At 39.5% G+C, this 19770-nt stretch overlaps 1 protein-coding gene across 1 annotated transcript; it reads right to left on the reverse strand.

Moving 5' to 3' along the window:
• Window positions 1-840: 840 nt before the first annotated feature.
• LOC117290633 (carboxypeptidase B-like) lies at window positions 841-19643 on the reverse strand. Its single transcript, XM_033772143.1, has 10 exons — window positions 19305-19643; window positions 18241-18322; window positions 13749-13970; window positions 12705-12806; window positions 6722-6832; window positions 5393-5506; window positions 4597-4687; window positions 2980-3188; window positions 1651-1735; window positions 841-1329 (listed from the first exon to the last, which is right to left on the reverse strand). The coding sequence occupies exons 1-10, from the start codon at window positions 19427-19429 to the stop codon at window positions 1100-1102; spliced, it is 1371 nt and encodes a 456-aa protein (XP_033628034.1). The 5' UTR covers window positions 19430-19643; the 3' UTR covers window positions 841-1099.
• Between the last annotated feature and the right edge of the window lie 127 nt (window positions 19644-19770).

Raw genomic sequence — 19770 nt, forward strand, 5'->3', positions numbered from 1 at the left:
AACACGAATAATATTCTTGCAGAGGTAACCAACAAGATGCAATAAATTGCATAAAGAAGATGCAAGAAGATGCAAGAAGTTTCATAATGATTATTGCATAGCTATACTGACATATTTTTTGGGTATTCGGCGGACGTCAGGCACGGTGTGGGACATTGCAGGGGGAGCTTAGTGCCATGATTGGGCGAGAAGGACAATGACAACCGCCCCTGATTTTTAGGGTCCAGTTTCTACTATACCGTTGACCATGACATGCAGTACACCAGAATGATACGTTCAATTTTCACATTGGCAACATTGGATTACATTTTTTAAACGAATGAACCAATGGTAACAACGGAGTTGAGAAGTTACATTAAGCATCCACTTCCTCAATTTCTCTCATAAACACATTTTTTTTGCAATCATAGCCTTTATCCTTTTGCACCCGTCCCCCACAGAACATTGCGCAGCCAACATAACCATGATACGTGGTTGGTTGAAGACGCCCAAACCCCACCTAGAAGTTAACCCCGTGCGGTACACCGAATACCCATAAGTGCCACTATGTGTGTAGCCTTTGTCAAGGCCTTTGTGGCTCGGACAGCTTCGTAGAGCTGCGATCCCAAGCGTCCAGGGCCCAATTTCATAGAGCTGCTAAGCACAAAAAATTGCTTAGCATGAAATTTCTTCCTTGATAAAAACAGGATGACCAACCACATTTCAATTCGTTGCATTTTCCGTGTTGCTGGTACTCAGCTGTTGTTTGCTTATCCTGAAAATCACGTGGATATTTGGTTGGTAATCCTGTTTTTATCAAGGAAGAAATTTCATGCTTAGCAAATTTTTGTGCTTAGCAGCTCTATGAAATTGGGCCCTGAAGGGGAGACCACGCTCGCGAGTGGCGAAACCTCGGCTTCGACACTCGGATCGCGCACAACATTGGGCTCCCATTCAAGTCGTTTGGGATTGAGGCTCATAATGAAGCTGTCGAAGTCATGAAGGCCTTGACAAAAGGCTAATTACACTGGGACTTTTTAGTACATACAAAGAAAACAAAATCCCTCAGATATCACGCAGCAGCCGCCGAACGAAGCACTACAAAGCACGCATAGGCAAATCAGGCTGTCGTTAAACTCGGCGCCATCTTGGCCGTTTCGTTACCTAGATAACCTAACCCTGCTTGACCTATGACCTTGATGGCCTCAAGGGTCTCTTGCCCAACGGGGATGATGTAGCGGGGCGGTAGGAGGAACCCATGGTCGCCCGTGTCTGGGAGCTCAATTGCGTAACAGAAGGGGACACCAAGTACACCGTGGGTGTAGTCCGCACTATTTCCGGCAGCCTTGTCTGTTGGTAAAATGCCACAACAAAAATCAAGAAGTTTCCTCTGATTGGTGTATGACATTTGTTTTAGCGCCCCTATTGACAACTTACTATGTAATATATTTATTTCAAAATGTTCAGGTTCAGAGGTTAATAAAATAACAATTTATTATCATGTGCTCATATTGCAACTTCCACAACTTTTGTTGATAACCTTTATATTCATTTACCTTAAACCCGAAACACTAAAAAAGACACAACCATTACTCGCACTCGAGACATTTTATTTGTGTGTAACTTTACAATTACTTCTTTTAGCAAATTCGGGGTTTATTATAAACTTACATATGACGTCAGCAATGCTACCCACATCATACTTTGTTCCGTTGATCTGTTCAATAGCCGACGTAGCATCCAATGCCAAAGATAGCTGACACGAAAAGACAAAACATCAACAATTTCAGCTTTGCACACGATAAGATTTTGAAAGGTATACCTTCCCTCCGATTTAGCCAAGGAACTTAGTATCGCCAACATCCATAGAAAACTGTGGTCTTCCGTGTTTGATTAATCTCTAGCTTTGCCCGCCACTTCTCAAACTCAAACAGCGCCCCCATTGAGGTAAAAGGAGGGCCTTTCATTGGCCGAGAGTTTATGGCACGTCATGTGCATGTGTGCGTGTTGTTTTAGCCACAGCGATAGCAGCCTATATCCAATGTGTCTGTGTGTGAATATGAAGCGATTCAGCGACCACCTGGAATATTACGAGGTGCAGTTCTCTTGTTAAAGGGAAGGTACACGTTTGGTAATTACTCATAACATTTATTAACTTAAAAACTGACTTGGTAATGAGCATTGGAGAGCTGCTGGTAGTATACAACATTGTGGGAAACGACTCCCTCGGAAGTAACGTAGTTTTTTTATTAAGAGGTAATTTCTCCCTAAAATAATAAAAGACTTCTAGCTAGAAGTCTTTTATTCTTATCTGAAAGCTCACAAATTCGTCCAACAAGGGTGTTTTTTCTTTCATCATTTTCTCGCAACTTCGATGACCAATATTGAGCTCAAATTTCCACAGGCTTGTTGTTTTATGGTTATGATGGGATACACCAAGTGAGAAGACTGGTCTTTGACAATTGCCAAACGTGTACCTTCCCTTTAACTTCTTAGCCTCTCCCAACAACCCCACTCAAAGTATACGCCATAACATCGGTCAAGTTTCCAGTATTGTTTATTTTAATGGCAAAGTATACCTATGGTTTTCCAACAATTTGAGAAGCGTTTTTAACGCCTCCCAGATTCAAATTGGGGCATAACAACTGATATATTTTACATAACCGCATTACTTCGAAGTGAATGCTTTATATACTATCGAAAGTAGACTTGGTTCAATTCCGTTCTCGTGTGAGAGGTCCCTATAAGCATATCGCGCCAACTACACTCTACAAGCAAACAAGCCATTATAGCAGCGCGCGCTCGCCGCCGTCAAATTTGTATGTGGTCCAATGCGGAACAGGTTGGGGAATGCAGAGCATCACAAAACAATAGTTTTCTGGCGATGGCACGGAATTGGGACTTGAGTCAAGTCTATATCGGAAGCTGTTGTATGCTTCTAACCAAAAGTTTTTAATGCCATTTATTTGAAGAGTGATTACCAAACACAACAACCCTCACCTGATCCTCGTAATTATCAGGTAGCACCGTGTCATACCCGTATGGCGTCATCCAGTACTGGCTATAGGCGTGGAAATCCATGAAGGCGAAGACGGGCTGCCTCTCCACTAGACCGGTCAGGTAAACAGCTAGCTGTTTAACCTCGGTCTCGGAGAAGGCGAATGGACCAGCGTATGTGTCGTCACAGGTCAATGTGCTCACACCACTAACTTTGTTTTAAAACAAAAAGGCAAATTATTCGATTTTATTTGAACCTTTCGGTGGCTTTATGCCTACCTGCGTGGCCTGAGTCTTCACAGCTCACTGTTGTTCAGAAATTAAATTGTACCCGTTTTTAAGTTAAACAACAAAAGCCAATTATTTGATCTTATTCCAACCTTTGGGTCGCTTTGTTTTAAAGACAGTGGACACGATTAGTTATTACTCAAAATAATCATTATCATAAAACCTTCTTTGATTACGAGTAATGGGGTGAGGTTGATAGTATAAAACATTGTGAGAAACAGCTCCCTCTGAAGTGACGTAGTTTTCGAGAAATAAGTAATTTTCCACGAATTTGATTTCGAGACCTCCGATTTAGAATTTGAGGTCTCGAAATCAAGCATAGAAAGCACACAACTTCGTGTGACCATGGTGCGACAAGGGTGGTTTTTTCTTTCATTTATATCTCGCAACTTCGACGATCGATTGAGCTCCAATTGTCACAGGTTTGTTATTTTATGCATATGTTGAGATACACCAACTGTGAAGACTAGTCTTTGACAATTAACAATAGTGTCCAGTGTCTTTAATAACACTGAATACATGCAAAGAGAAAGAAGCATGTTGTATCTATTTCAGTTCCAGACTGCTGCTAAGACTTACTAAGAAATACCTTGAATTGAATTGAATTGAATTGAACTGTTATACTTCAGCTATGATGACGCTGATTAAGGTCTTAGCCGTAGCTGTAGCCGCTACTTCGAACAAGGCCCATATGCTTGCATTTTCCCACACGTACCAAAAGTCAGGGGAAAGAGGTACGCCCTCTCTTGTCCGCCATGCAATACTGTCCGCTCCGGACAGTCCGCTCCGGACACTTTTGCATATGCAATCGTATCCGGGGTTATGCAAAAACCGTCGTGGACATGTACATGACTGTACATGTATGTGCGCGCGTAAGCGAGCGTGCATGCACTGAACCTATAATATGCAGCATGAATATTCACGTATTTTATGATTGCAGCGAATACCCAACGGCCGAACATTTCCCATGTCATTCATGACATGCACTTAGCTTGTAAAAAAAATGGTGAACGTGTTCCGTCGACCAAGGGCGTTTAATTTACTACAAGGACGGTTTTGCACGGGGCGGACACAACTGCATATGCAAATGTGTCCGGGCGGAAACAATATTGCACTATGCAGCAGCGTCCGGGCGGACACGATTGCATATGCAAAACCGTCCGGCGGACATTATTGCATATGCAATAATGTCCTCCGGATAGAATTGCATAGAGGACATAATTGCATGCCACACCGGCTCACCGTTTACTCAATTTGGTGTAGAATCAATCAAAAATTAGTTTAGATGATGTGTCCCTTTTATATACACATCCCTTCAGTAGTCTGACTTACCTCCCCAGTGGAAATCCCAATTCCTGTTGGGATCTGCTCCAGCGCAGCGGTTCCCCTTAGGTTTGGATCGTGTTTTCCGCCACAGTCGAAACTAGCACAAGATAACATGAAACAAGTGACGTGGATCATGGTCAATAAATGATCAGAATTGTTTGCGTCACCGTGGCTGAGCGGCCTAGTTCACCGGTCCCATAGTAAAATAGCTCCGGTGTTTTCAGCAGCAGAGTGTGGGTTCGAATCCCGATTATGACACTCTTGTGCCCTCGAGGCACTTAACCACAATTGCTTCGCACACAGTTGGAAAGGTAATAGCGCACTCTGTGTTACCAGTCAGGCTCCTATAGTGGATGATACCCGTGCCCGATCCTAACACAGACTTTGAAGGGTGTGTAACCCTATCTCATCCCCAGGAGTAGAGGTGACAACCTGCCTGGTGGCAATGGTTGACATCCAAAATCAATTAAGTGTATCCCTCACATTGAAGTGGCCTTCCGACCAGGGCCTAATTTCTAAGAGCTGCTAAGCACAACAATTTGCTTAGCGATAAATTTCATCCTTGATAAAAACAGGATTACCAACCAAATTTCTATTTGTTGCATATTGGTCGTTACAGGTATTCAGCTGATGTTTTTTTCTTTCTGAAAATCACGTGGAAATTTGGTTGGTAGTCCTGTGTTTATCTAGGCAAAAGTTTCATGCTAAGCAATTGTTTGTGCTTATCAGCTCTATAAAACTGAGCCCTTGTGATGTTAGACAATCTCTCAAAACAAAAATTACACTTGGTAGACCTACTCACCGATTCGAAAGTGAAGACGTAACCATCAACGTTTAAGACTGGTAAGATATACCAGTCCAGACCGTCAAGGAGAGCTTTCATGTCGTCATCTTCAACAGCATAGCCTTCTATTAACTATGGTATATAATTATAAGGAGATAAGAACAAAAACGGTGACAACCATATTGTGAAAGCAGTGGTGTAACCAGATACTTATATGTGGGTGTGGGGGCAAGGGATAAGGGGGGGGGCACAATCTGGGACTACTTTACTGTACGAACCATTCATTATTTGTTGATGTCACCGTAGGAGTGTAATAGGGATAACTGTTGTTAACACGTGGGGGGGATCTTCATCTCTCTGCCTGGTCCGTCCATGGAGAAGTGGGGGGTCACTTGTGTCGGACGTAATGACTGACAAAATACACACAGGTTTTCTTTGGGGGGGGGGGGCGTTACAGTGACCTTATTTCATCATCAAAAATAAAGTGCGCCAGCGTCTGACGCTGCACAGAGCCGACATAGACACTTTTCACATGTTATATTATTACTAGCCCGAACATCTGACGTCACACTTCGAGGCTCGTGAATAACGCCAGAGACCGGCCTCCAAACCGGCGTGTTCATTCACCTTTGACCTACATACATTTCACTAGGGATGCGCAGTCAAATTCTACACAAACATTACATGCAAGTATCCACCGTAACACACGTTGACACATGCAGACAACCGGAAGTAAGCTTTTTTGTGGAAGTGTCGTGGCCGAGCGGTTAAGAGCACCAAATTCAAACTCTGGTGTTTCTGATCAGCAGAGTGTCGGTTCGAATCCCCAGCCGTGACACTGTGTCCTTGAGCAAGACACTTAACCATTGCTTCGTCCTTCGGATGGGACGTAAAGCCGTTGGTCCCATGTGTTGTGTAACGCATGTAAAAGAACCCAGTGCACTTATCGAAATGAGAAGGGGTTCGCCCTGGTGTTCCTGGTTGTGGCTGCTTAATGCGCCGTAGCACCTTGTAAACCCTTAAAAGGTGCTAAATAATTGGGTCTCAGAATTCATCACTGCAATAACCTATCTTTCTGAAAGTTTGTATATACTCAGCGCCTTGAGTACCTTGTTTGGTAGATACGTGCGCTATATAAGACTTCGATATTATATTATTTAATTCCGTATCTGTGTTTTGATTTGTTAGTCCGAGGTGACCTCAGACCAATCAAAACAAACCCAGCTACGGTAGCTTTTAGTCACTGCTTTTATCAAATGGTATATATCATTGTATCCAATGGAATCATTGGATCTGAGTAGCAGGTACTTGTCTTTATCCTTTGGGCCAGTCTAATGTTATTATTACCTCTTTGGCCATATACATGACCGTTGCTGGTGAGATCCATTCTCTTGAATGCATTCCACCCAGGAGAAAGATAGCTGGTTTGACATCACCCGTCGGTGATGGAGCACCTACCTGGAGATCGTAAAGTAGTATCAATAATTATCAACATTGTTCAGGCGATTACCCGCCAAAATACTCAGCATGAAAAGCTCAGCATGAAAATATAATAAAGGATCATTACAAACGCGTCCTTAAGGGACATAACCCAATTCCGTAGAGCTGCTTACGCACAAAAGAAACTAAGCACAAAGCTCACCAGAAAAAGGTTACCATCATACAAGACAACGTGTAAAATGTATGATTTATGACTCAATGGTATCCTGCTCGTTTTTGCTTGAAAGTTACCGGAATAACGTGCGTAAAAAACCTACAACCACCATTGTGAAGAATTGGGTTTAAAAGAAAACTGAGCGTGAAAATTTGATAGTTTTCTGTCATTCATAAAGTCATTATATGAAAGTTAAATTTTGCCTGGAAATGGGAAACATACCAGCCTTTAATTTGTAAAAAAATAATACTAATTAACAGTAATGTCACTTGTTACATAAACAATGCCATATTTTTTCAGGGGTCAAGTTATATATATTTTTTTACGGTTACGATTTCTTCAGAAAATGTACTGTTTGCCTGTGGAAGGAGGGTAGGAAGAAGGGCCTGGACTAATCACTCCCTTCTTCTGGACACCCGAGGTGTCAAGAAAGTTCATCTCATTTGCTAAACTTGAGTTGTTACTTAATTATACGCTCTTTGCTAAGATAAATAGAGTGTTCGGTTCCTTTAAAGTCTTACGAACTACTCTGGCATGACTGAAGGCACGTTAAGGTCGACTCTTTACGCTTCACGCGAACAGGTAGCCAGGCGTGCTAAGTGGGGCAGAGTCACCGGCAAGAGCCGCAAGAATTCTCGCTGATAATTTTGTTGAAACGCCACGCGTTATTTCAGAACACACCAGAACATTTTAAGGAAGTACAATCCAACCTTCTTTTTTTCCCACGCAAGTGGTGGTACAACACATTATAAGTTAAAGACACTGGACACTATTGGTAATTGCCAAAGACCAGTCTTCTCACTTGGTATATCTCAACATAATATGCATAAAATAACAAACCTGTGAACTTTTGAGCTCAATTGGTTGCGAGATAACTATGAAAGAAGAAACACCCTTGTCACACGAAGTTGTGTGCTTTCAGATGCTTGATTTCGAGACTTTAGAATCTATTTCTGTGGTCTCTCGTGGAAACGGAATGACTTCTTTCTCGAAAACTATGTTAGTTCAGAGGGAGCCGTTTCTCACAATGTTTTATACTATAAACCTCTCCCCATACTCGTTACCAAGTGATGTTTTATGCTCATAATTACTTGTTTACCAATGGTGTCCACTCTGCCCTTAAGGAAGTACCCAATCAAACCTTCCACTTTCGTGCAAGTGGTGGTACCACACATTATAATCTTTAAATCTGATAGATTTCAGCGCAATTTTACAAACTCCGACATTTGTAAAGTTCGTTGCAGGCGGGATTGCACAGTTACAGGGTTGCACAGTATGCGTAAAGTTCGAGCTCAGTGCTTCTCTGTTGGCAACACGTTTATATTGGCGTATCATGGTTGCACTATTATAATTAATCGAGGGAGATAATTCAATCAACACGCTGTATGCGCCCATCGGCATTTTCAATAGAAAAAATATGGCTGAAAAGTGCACACTGTCGACATTGAGTGTATATATGAGCTAAGTGCTTCCCTTCACCCAAACTATAGTCGCTTAAAATAAAACTTCACGTAAACACATTTATCAATAATATAAATGGCGATACCAATACACTTTTTGTTTGATTAGACCTATAATGTTCAATTCCTTCCATATACAGCGAGTGAAATAACATTCAGAGGTTCGAGTCCAGGTCTTGACCCAACCAGTATGGACTTATCGCTAAGAAAATGGGTTGCTCCGAATGGCAAGCCGAATACGCCGCAGCACATTAGTCTTGGTGCCAACTTAAAACAAAAAAAGTAAGTTATTGTAAGCGCTATAAAGCGCTATTTTTTTCAATTTATGCAAAGTAGCTTATTACAACGACACTTTAATTGGGAGGTATCTAAAACGATTAAAGGATTGAAACTATAGGGACCAATCCATTTAAGATTTAAAAATACATCCTAAGCATTTAAAAATAAATCTAAGCATTTAAAACCAAATCTAAAAGGTAATGGGAGACTTTTTGAAAGCTCTGCTACTAGAGGGCAGCAGACCTACCAGGTAAGGGTGCACAACTCCTATAGCAAACAATGGTAAATGCTAAAAATAAAAAATAAAAAGTCTCTCAGCCTCTTGAAAACTAAATCAGATACATAGTCATACAACTAAACTTCAGATTTCTTCTCAATTTTTGGTAGGTCAGCATTTTGGATTTTTGCTAATGACCCTAGAAGAAACACTCCTAAAAACTCATGCACACCGCTTGTTATCCTTGGGGAACTCGTGTCCAGTACGTCCTGTTCCAGAACAGTTTGGTTTATGCTGGGACTGTGTTGTGAAAAACAAAATACAGTTTGGCTAAATCTAAAATACAAAATCAAAAACACGCAAAACACAAGGTATTTGCTGTCAGTGACCGCTCGTGCTTCTCCTATTCCTATTGGTGTTGACATTACCTGGTGAAGAGCGCCATCTCTTGGCAATTGGCAGATAGTCTAAAGTTTCCCATTGACAAAGATCAGTCTTCTCCCATGGTGTATCTCATCATATTTATGCACAAAATAACAAACATGTTAAATCTTGAACTCAATGGTCGCCGACGTTGCGAGATAATAATGGAAGAAAAAAACACCTTGTCACACGAAGTTGTGTGCTTCCAGATGCTTGATTTTATGCTAACAATGATTTTGAGTAATTACCAATTATAGTGTCCACTGCCTTTAAAGTTAAATCTAAAAATGGATTGGTCCATATAAACAATCCTATGGGTTGCCTCCTAGGCCCTTTCGACTAATGTTCTTGTTTACAAACTAACCATTAACCATTGGCACAATAACTGCAAACTCCCTTTTATGGTAAAACCAGCTACGGTGCGATTAACACTGTCTTTTATATGACGAATGCCTTTTACATCTTTAGATAAATGAGTAGCGGGTTGAGTATGCCAAAAATGCTATGCTGGGCATGCCCTGCAGGCATTTTGTATACTCGTGTTTTTCTTATAAAATTAAAACAACAAAGCCCTCGCAGAACGTGAGTTGAATAAAATGATCACGAGGGATCACTAATGCTGATAATCCTACACATTTTTCTGTTATAAAGTTGTTGGTTTAAGGCAATGGATGCATATCATTATAGGCGTATACTCTCTTATCTAAATAAGTGAACATTTCACTATCGTGTCTGAGTGGTGTCGGTTTCGCTCTTTCTGTGTCACTCTTTTTGAGTGAAATTTTAACGAACTTCACTATAAATCGAGTTGAAAGTAGTCTTCCCGTCTTTCACTCTAAAAAGAGTTGTCCGCTCTCTTTTTGCAAGAGTGGTATGGCGGACAGAACGAGTGGTTTTCACTCTTTTACATTAAAGCCGGTGTACACTATTGGTAATTGTCGAAGACCAGTCTTCTCACTTGCTGTATCTCAACATATGCATAAAATGACAAACCTTTAAAAATTTGAGCTCGATTGGTCGTCGGAGTTCCGAGATAACTATGAAAGACAAAAACACCCTTGTCACACGAAGTTGTGTGCGTTTAGATGGTTGATTTCGACCTCAAATTCTAAACTTGAGGTCTCGAAATCAAGTTCGTGGAAAATTACTTCTTTCTCGAAAACTACTCCACTAATAGAGGGAGCCGTTTCTCACAATGTTTTATACTACCAACCTCTCCCCATTACTCGTTACCAAGTAAGGTTTTATGCTAATAATTATTTTGAGTAATTACCAATAGTGTCCACTGCCTTTAAGCGAGTAACTTACACCTCGTTTCAAGGAAAAAAGTGTTCAAAGATAATTTAAAACACACATAATAATGAGATGCGTGTTTAGCATGCGCGGTATTTCCAATAACCTGACCAATGAAGCATCGCGTTGCGCTGTCAACGTCACGGGTCGTCAGATAGCTCAACCAATCAGGTGTGACCTTCTATGAGAACCATTCCTGGCTGGTATGCCATCTTCTGGTTTTCTTTAAAGGCACTGGACACCTTTGGTAATTGTCAAGGACCAATAATCCCACTAAGTGATATGCCAACATAATTTTGCAAATACAATAACAAATCTGTGAACATTTTGACTCAATTGGTCATCGAAGTTGCAAGAAAATAATGAAAGAAAAAACACCCAAATGTTGCACAAAATATTGCGTGGGCTTTCAGATGCCAGATAAAGGGTTTCAGGCCCAACGTTTTTTAACATTTTAGTGAGAAATTATATCGTTCCCCAAAACATTGTTACTGCAGTACAGAGGGAGCCGTTTCTAACAATGTTTTTGTCTATTGCTCGTTACCAAATAAGTTTTTATGCAAACAACTATTTTGAGTTATTACCAATAGTGTCCATTGCCTTTAATATTTCCATTTCGCCTGCGACCTTTGCAGAATTTGGTAAAAGAATTACGTGTTTAATTGCATCAACACAGGAAGTCAGCCCGGCTGCGCACTATGATTCTGTCATGTCATTCATTCATTTGGACTCAATTTGTATCAAATCAGGCATGCTTGATTTAGTTCTTAAGCTTTTTGTGCGTGTGAGAAAATGATCAATGATTATAGACTTACGGAAGTAGGAATTCATCTTTTGTAGATTTAGACAGTGATATTGAAGATATTTATGTTATTATCGAGCCATTGAGCCAAAAATTGCAGCATTAATTAGGCATACATGTAGTTTGGCAGAAGTGTGAGGTTTTGCCATTCAGAATAGTCAATGTTTAACATTTTCAAAATCGAAATGATGGACGAGGTAGAATAAGTGCTTCAACAAAACAAAAAAGAAGAAGATAAAACACCAGGCTGGTCGAGCTTGCAAGAATTGTCATAATTCTTGACTAAACTGCAAAGTTATTTCGTTTGGGCTTAGGGAAGCAGTTGGAAACTACTGATTTTTAAGACCTTTGATCTAAAATATCTCAGCTGGTTTAAACATATCTATAATTACATCAACACAGGAAGCCAGCTCGGCTGCGCACTATGATTCCGTAATGTCATTCATTCATTTGGACTCAATTAGATTAGATTAGATTAGATTAGGTTAGATTTTTTATTCGTCATGCCCAGCATGAAAATCACTTTATCGATTTGCACATTAAAGGCAGTGGACATTATTGGTAATTACTCAAAAAAATTATTAGCATAAAACCTTACTTGGTAACGAGTAATGGGGAGAGGTTGATGGTATAAAACATTGTTAGAAACGGCTCCCTTTGAAGTGCCATAGTTTTTGAGAAAGAAGTAATTTTCCACGAATTTGATTTCGAGACCTCAGATTAAGAACTTCAGGTCTCGAAATCAACCATCTAAACGCACACAACTTCGTGTGACTAGGGTGTTTTTGTCTTTCATTATTATCTCGCAAGTTCGATAGCCGATTGAGCTCAAATTTTCACAGGTAAGTTATTTTATGCATATGTTGAGATACACCAACTGTGAAGGCTATTCTTTGACAATTACCAATAGTGTCCACTGCCTTTAAAATACAGTAATTAAAAATAGCACAAAACATACATGAAACGTAGACATTACAACAGCAACAATATAATAAAATTTGTATCAAATCAGGCGTACATATTCAGGCTTAAATATTCATTTAAGGCCGTATTCTTCTTTATTCAGTATATAAAGATTATATTATGACGCTATTCAATTAAAAACAGAAAGAGTCTGAATGTAAAATATTGTTAGAATAGAGAAACTATGATTACGCAATCGGAGCTGCACATTGGGCGGGGCGTGTAAATAGAGACCCTACCTTCAAACAGTTGATTGGTCGTTTTTCGTATGACGTTGCGATTTGGAAAGTTGAGACGATTTCTGGATAAACCTCGCTTAGTTGAATCATCCAATCGTCAATCTATGACAGAATAAAACCCAGGTAACTTGGTAAACAAAATAAACAATAGCTCAATATTGGACATTGGACACTATTGGTAATTGTCAAAGACCAGTCTTCTCACTTGGTGTATCTCATCGTATGCATAAAATAACAAACTTGTGAAAATTTGAGCTCAATCGGTCGTCGAAGTTGCTACATAATAATGAAGACACGAAGTTGTGTGCTTCCAGATGCTTGATTTCGAGACCTCAAATTCTAAATCTGAGGTCTCGAAATCAAATTCGTGGAAAATTACTTCTTTCTAGAAAACTACGTTACTTCAGAGGGAGCTGTTTCTCACAATGTTTTATACTATCAACCTCTCCCCATTACTCTTAATCAAGAAAGGTTTTATGATAATAATTATTTTGAGTAATTACCAATAGAGTCCACTGCCTTTAATGTAGAAAATCGTTAATTTATCTTTTTCACATTGGATGAATGGCTTACACAGCCTATATTATTTTCAGAATCAAATTTTGTTTTGTAAATAAATTTAATTTTTAATTTTCGCACAATTTCATTCGGCCATTGTAGTACCTGTGTGGTTAATGTGCTTGGGCACCAACAGCCAAATTATGATTTTTATTATTTTAATTTTCCACAACATTTCGCTCCTTCCGCATTTGTGGACAGGTTATTAAATGTTTGTATAAACGTTTGGAAAACTATGGAAAGCCATAAATGTAGATTAAAAAACAGATCGCTACTGTTTGTAACAATGTACACAAATATTCAAACATGGTCTTGATTTTGTTGAAAACAAAACAACTAATTATGGGAAGTATTTTATTTAATTGAAATTTAATTTGGAGAAAATGTCGAATTTGGTTAAAACATCTGTTATACGATTTGTTTTACTAAAATTTGGCCGTCCATGTCAACCAAAACTACATTCTTCTAAAAACAAAGTGTGGTTACCATTGATAGGTTTTGATAATTCCCAAAGAATAGCTGATCTTCGTCGTCCATCTCCTCGTTGACTTCGATCTGTTCGTCTATCGCACTCTGTACATCTTCCATGACCTTGTGGACCGTTATGCCGTCATGCTCGAGCAGACTACGGGCGTACACCTCGTGGGACGGGGCTACCATGATGTCGATCATTTGGTCGGGTGTTCTCGGCTCACGCCAAAAGTCCAGCTTCACAGTCAGAAAATGGGGGGGGGGGAATTAAAAATGCTGAATGTTTAGTGTTATCATAGCCTAACTTCCTAGAAAATACTTCTAGAAAATATTTGCAAACTATTGTCTCAAGCTATACATTTAATTTATGTCCATTCCAACAGATAATCAAAAGAACAGTAGGTCTATAGGCCTATTTTTTAATGTCTCCAATTGCCAATGGAAAACAATGATCTGTATATGTTATGCGGACAATAAAGAATTATAATCTAAAATCTAATCTATTGGGGAGAATTTGAAATGGGGACATAACCAGAAAAGCTAAGCTTGTGCTAGGCATGCCCAGACAAACAAAAACACAAATGGACTAACATGAACAAGTATAACTAGGATTTGAAACTTTACATGGTGGAAATACGCTATGGAAAGACTTGCGGTAACACCATGTAATGACTATCTCTAAATGAGTTGGGGTGGTTCTGAAAAGAACCGTTGGTTTCAACTCGATGTACAGTACGAGTTTAGGTAAACGATATTTGACCAAGACATAATCGACTCTATATTGAGAACTTGAGACACTTCAGAGGGGATGCAACTTTTAACAGTTCATAGGATTAAGCGTATAAGTGGTATGTGAAATTCGTAATAATTTGGGTGGCCGTTTAAAGTCACTGGACACTATTGGTAATTGTCAAAGACCAGTCTTCTCACTTGGTGTATCTCAACATATGCATAAAATAACAAACCTGTGTTGCGTGCTTTCAGATGCTTGATTTCGAGACCTCAAATTCTAAATCTGAGGTCTCGAAATCAAATTCGTGGAAAATTACTTCTTTCTCGAAAACTACATTACTTCAGAGGGAGCCGTTTCTCACAATGGTTTATATTATCAACCTCTCCCCATTACTCGTCACCAAGTAAGGTTTTATGCTAATAATTATTTTGAGTAATTATCAACAGTGTCCACTGCCTTTAATCAACATTATAAAGGAACACGTTGCCTTGGATCGGTCGAGTTGGTCTTTGAAAAGCGTTTGTAACCGTTTGTTATAAAATGCATATGGTTAGAAAGATGTTTTAAAAATGGAATACATTGATCCACACAAACTTGCCTCGAAATTGCTTGGTTTTACTTTTACCTCGTCGACTTACACGGTCGGCCATTTATGGGAGTTTACTTTTACCTCGTCGACTTACACGGTCGGCCATTTATGGGAGTACTCCCATAAATGGCCGACCGTGTAAGTCGACGAGGTAATGGCCGACCGTGTAAGTCGACGAGGTAAACGTAAAACCACGCAATTTCGAGTGATGCTTGTGTGGATTATTATATTCTACTTTTAAAACATCTTTCTAACCATTACGCATTTTATAACAAACGGTTACAAACGCTTTTCAAGGACCAACTCGACCGATCCAAGGCAACGTGTTCCTTTAAAGGAACGTTACAGAAGTGGTAAGAATTGTTTTCTTTAAGATCACATATTTGCATAAAACTTACACGGTCTAATGATGATGATAGTAGAAAACACCCCTAGAAACATTTATGTCTGAAATGCCATATTTGATGAGGAATAAATAAAACTAATTTCCGATTGGAGTTTATCGCTCATGAGAGTTTTATTCACGCATTGTATAACACATGCAAATGTGTAATCGGTTTTTCACTATCTCGTGACCCAGGTGGCCGATCGATCTCAAACTTCTACAGGTTTGTCAGTTTATGTATATGGTGGATTATATAAAGTGCTTACACGTGCCAGCAACTGTTTTGTTAGCAAAAACCAATTCTGTAATGTTCCATTAAAGGGAGAGTACACGTTTGGTAATTATCAAAGACCAATCTTTTTACTTGGTGTATCCCATCATAACCGTAAAATAACAAGTCTGTGAAAATTTGGGCTCAATTGGTCACCGAAGTTGCGAGAAAATGATGAAGAAAAAATACCCTTGTTGGACGAATGTGTGTGCTTTCAGATAATAATAAAAGACTTCTAGCTAGAAGTCTTTTATATTTTAGTGAGAAATTACCTCTTTCTCAAAAACAACATTACTTCAGAGGGAGTCGTTTCCCCACAACGTTTTGTATTATCAACAGCTCTCCAATGCTCGTTACCAAGTCAGTTTTTAAGTTAATATTTGTTTTGAGTAATTACCAAACGTGTAACTTCCCTTTAAATGACTTACACAAGTAGAAGCAGTAATACCATGGTAATACAAAGCACAACAACCGCGTTGCTTAAGCAGAAAATATTGCTTAATCATTTTCTGCTAAGCAAAAGTAAGCAGGATACCAGTTGCAGATGGTACACATGGTGTTTTGGGTGGTCCACTGGTAACCTTATTGCTGTAACCAATATTCTGTTATGCTTGGTTACTTTTTGTGCCGCAACGTAGCTTTATAAAATTAGACCCGTTTCTGCTCGTCAAAATGTGTTTGCACTCTAAGAAGTCGTTCGGAATTCAATTCAACAACATTTGACCTAGAATGTTAAAACAAAATAATTATCTCGAAATAATTTTGTGATGGGTGGGTCAAAATGAAAAGAAAAAAAAATGGAAATCAAAGTCTGAGTTTCTGCACTGTGTCTGTATATTTATGAAGGCCAGGTACTCCACGGAGACAATGAAGGCATTTGCCTCCATGCCCCCAGGTCATTGCCTTGGTGCCCTTGAAATGCTCCAGTAGAAATTTACAATTTACATACCAAGAAGTAAATGCCTTGATGCCCTTGCCCTTTCAAAAACAAAGCATACGGGCATGTCCTGCATTTTGTATCTTTAAATTGAGACATCTGTGTTGGAAACTATCATTACCCAGACAATGATCATTGTCATGACCCAAATGTCAAACTTACAAATTGGCTTTTCGCGTGTAAATACAAGCGGTAAAATACACCATATGCCGAAGGATTGTGGTTCGTTTATTTCAATACTGTGTAAATACAATTACTTTTAATAGGGAAACGTTTGTTTGCATAATTGCAACTGGCCCGTATTACTAGTTTGGCATGTGCCAGCTTTGAATTTCTATTCAAAATAAGATCTAATTAAAAAACAAAAAACAGATGCGTTGATTTTCCTCAATTTTGGTTTTGTCTGCTTTGTTTGTTGTATGCAAGCAATCGTATTAGTGATGTCCAGGTTTTGCACTACAACCGTGTATCTAATGTGTCGGGAATAATATTCACAATATTTTTCCCCCAGTAGATACCGGTATGTTATTTTATTTTTTTAAGTAATTTGTTTACCAAAAAAAACACACACAAACACCGCATGATCAATTGTAAAAGCCATTTTGAGATAATGGTCGACACATTACTATAACACTATTTGGTTTGGGTACATTTGTGTGTGTAGGCTACACCCAAACCAGACAGTGCACTCCTGTATACAGTGGTCACCGTACCTCAAAAAGGCTTATAATCACCTTAAGGATACTAAGGGCAAAACAGAAAAGAGAACACAAATGGTATTCATATACGGGAATTATAAAGACTGGGGTGCTGTGTAAGGAATTCTGTATTCAAAGTCTATGGGAGGTTCTTAATTACAGGAACAATGAAAGAACAATGATATTTCCACATGGGTGCAAACAATAAAACGAATGTTTCTGTTCTGTTTCAATTTTTTTTTTACATTTACAATTAAATCAGCACGTTTGATATGCAAAACATTTTAACCATTAATTGTTTTCACAATGCCGTCATGCTTTTGTATTTGTGTGCATGTCCAATTTAACCACAAGGGAAAACAACAGTATTTACTAAAAGCAGAGAGCTTAGCGTGCGCTTGTGTCGAAATTGGCGGCTATAATAAAATACGGAAAGCTAGAAATCGCTTCCTCGGTTGCCTATCGTGCACGGCCGAGCGGTTCACTGGACCCAAGCTCCTGTGTTGCCAGCTGTAGCAAAGTGCGGGTTCGAATACATGACACTTGAGCATATTATTAAATTGCTCCGTACAAGTTGGGAAGGTAGTGCATGCTGCTTTTGTTGGCAGTCAGTCACATCGACCATGAAGCACAACCACAGATCGAAACCGTTTGATTTTCCTGGACGAGGGAGGAAAAACCGGGGGACCCGGAGAAAACTCCTCAGAAGGAGAGATACCACCGTATAACTAAACTCGTAGCGGCCAGTGAGCCGAACCAGGGCCACACAGTGGTGAGAGGTTCTGAGCGCTTTACGCACAGCCACCAAATATGACCCAAAACCATCTAAAAAACAATCTTAAGTATACTATAGGCTTTACCTTATTATTTTTCCCTTCCTATAAGTAGGATTACCTTTTCATCCCCAGAGTCGTAGATCTTTCTCACAAACTCCATGTCTGTCTTGTGGGTGGCTTTGACTCTTAAAAGTTTGAAGCTGAAATATAATTATGGGGAGATGGAAAGGAAAACCGAAACAAAAATATTGAGAAATTGTGATGTTAGAAACACCACATGTACGATGTGAGGCAGGCCTCTCCCATCGATAGACTTCGTAAGTTAGAGTTATTCCTGATTTGTGGTCCCAGTGGTATTCATTCTGGCTTTAAAGCCAATGACTCTCAGAAAAGCAAACACAAGTCACTATACTAGCCAAGAACCCAATGGAGAGAAGACAATGAGTGAAGTTTTAGTTTTTGAAGGAAAACCCGGGGAATTGCAGGGAAAAACCAGGGCTGAACCAAATCCACATAGTGCCCCCGATGCCATGGGATTTGAACTAAGTTTCCAGGGGTTGAAGGCTATAGGCAAGATACAACTTAAGCATTTATATTGATACGTTTACAACCTATGGTAATACACGACTAAACTAATTTATTTCATGTTTAGGATTACACAAATCAACATTCTAATACTCCATCTTCTTAATGTTTTGGGATTCAACTCACCACTCCCGATTTGCGACGCTCTTGTCAAAACCGTTTTGACTTTGCACGCTGAAATTTTGTTTGTTGAAAAAGTACAGGGTTGCATCAATGGCCAGTAAATTATAGTTGTATGTAGGCCTACTACTTCATTTTCTGGTTGAAAATTATTTCATTGAAACATGGTCAAAACAAAAGTACTGTAAGGGCCTCGTCAACTGCAGTGCATTCCTCTTTGGTAGGACATTAATGTCCGTACAATCCCAAAGAAAATCTTTGAACTTTCAAAATGTGAATGCTTTGTTTCTGGGATTGCCGGTGGTATACTGGTTGCCTGTAACTAAATTGCCTCGTGTGGGTCGACATGTATGGCCCTTTGGGGAAAAATATGATACCAGTTTCAAACTCGCCTCTCTGGATGATGACGACTTGCAAAAAAACACATGTTGGTCTGAAAACAATTTGATATTAAAGATAATTTTTAAACAATCTTACCCATCATATCTCGCCGGCTCAGCATCAGTAATTACCACAAAATATAATATCACCGAAGAAAAGATAACGGTTAAATTCCACATGATTTCTAGCAATTTCTCCTTCTTCGTCAGACGTCCTCTCATCCCGAGTTCAACTCGGGGTTTGATGATAATCAAAAACTAATACTACAGAGACTTTTTCCCGTTGTCTTTAGTTTCACGCATTGTGCGTGCCGTCTGCACTGATGAGGACACTAAAACCAGACAGGGTTGGCAAAGAGTGTGTTGTGGAATGCCAGAGAGTTTGCTTCTTCCAGTGTCGTGTCTGATCTACCATTAGCTAGCACTGTGACGTGATGCATCCCATACACAGCATTGGGGAAATGGAGGGGAAAGCACTGCTGACAAAAACTACTTTTAATAATTGACATGTGGCGAGTTTCGTGAGATAAAGTTTAATTAAAAATTTTAACTGGCACTGACTC

Source organism: Asterias rubens, chromosome 5 (genome assembly GCF_902459465.1).
Source record: "Asterias rubens chromosome 5, eAstRub1.3, whole genome shotgun sequence".
Taxonomy (NCBI): domain Eukaryota; kingdom Metazoa; phylum Echinodermata; class Asteroidea; order Forcipulatida; family Asteriidae; genus Asterias; species Asterias rubens.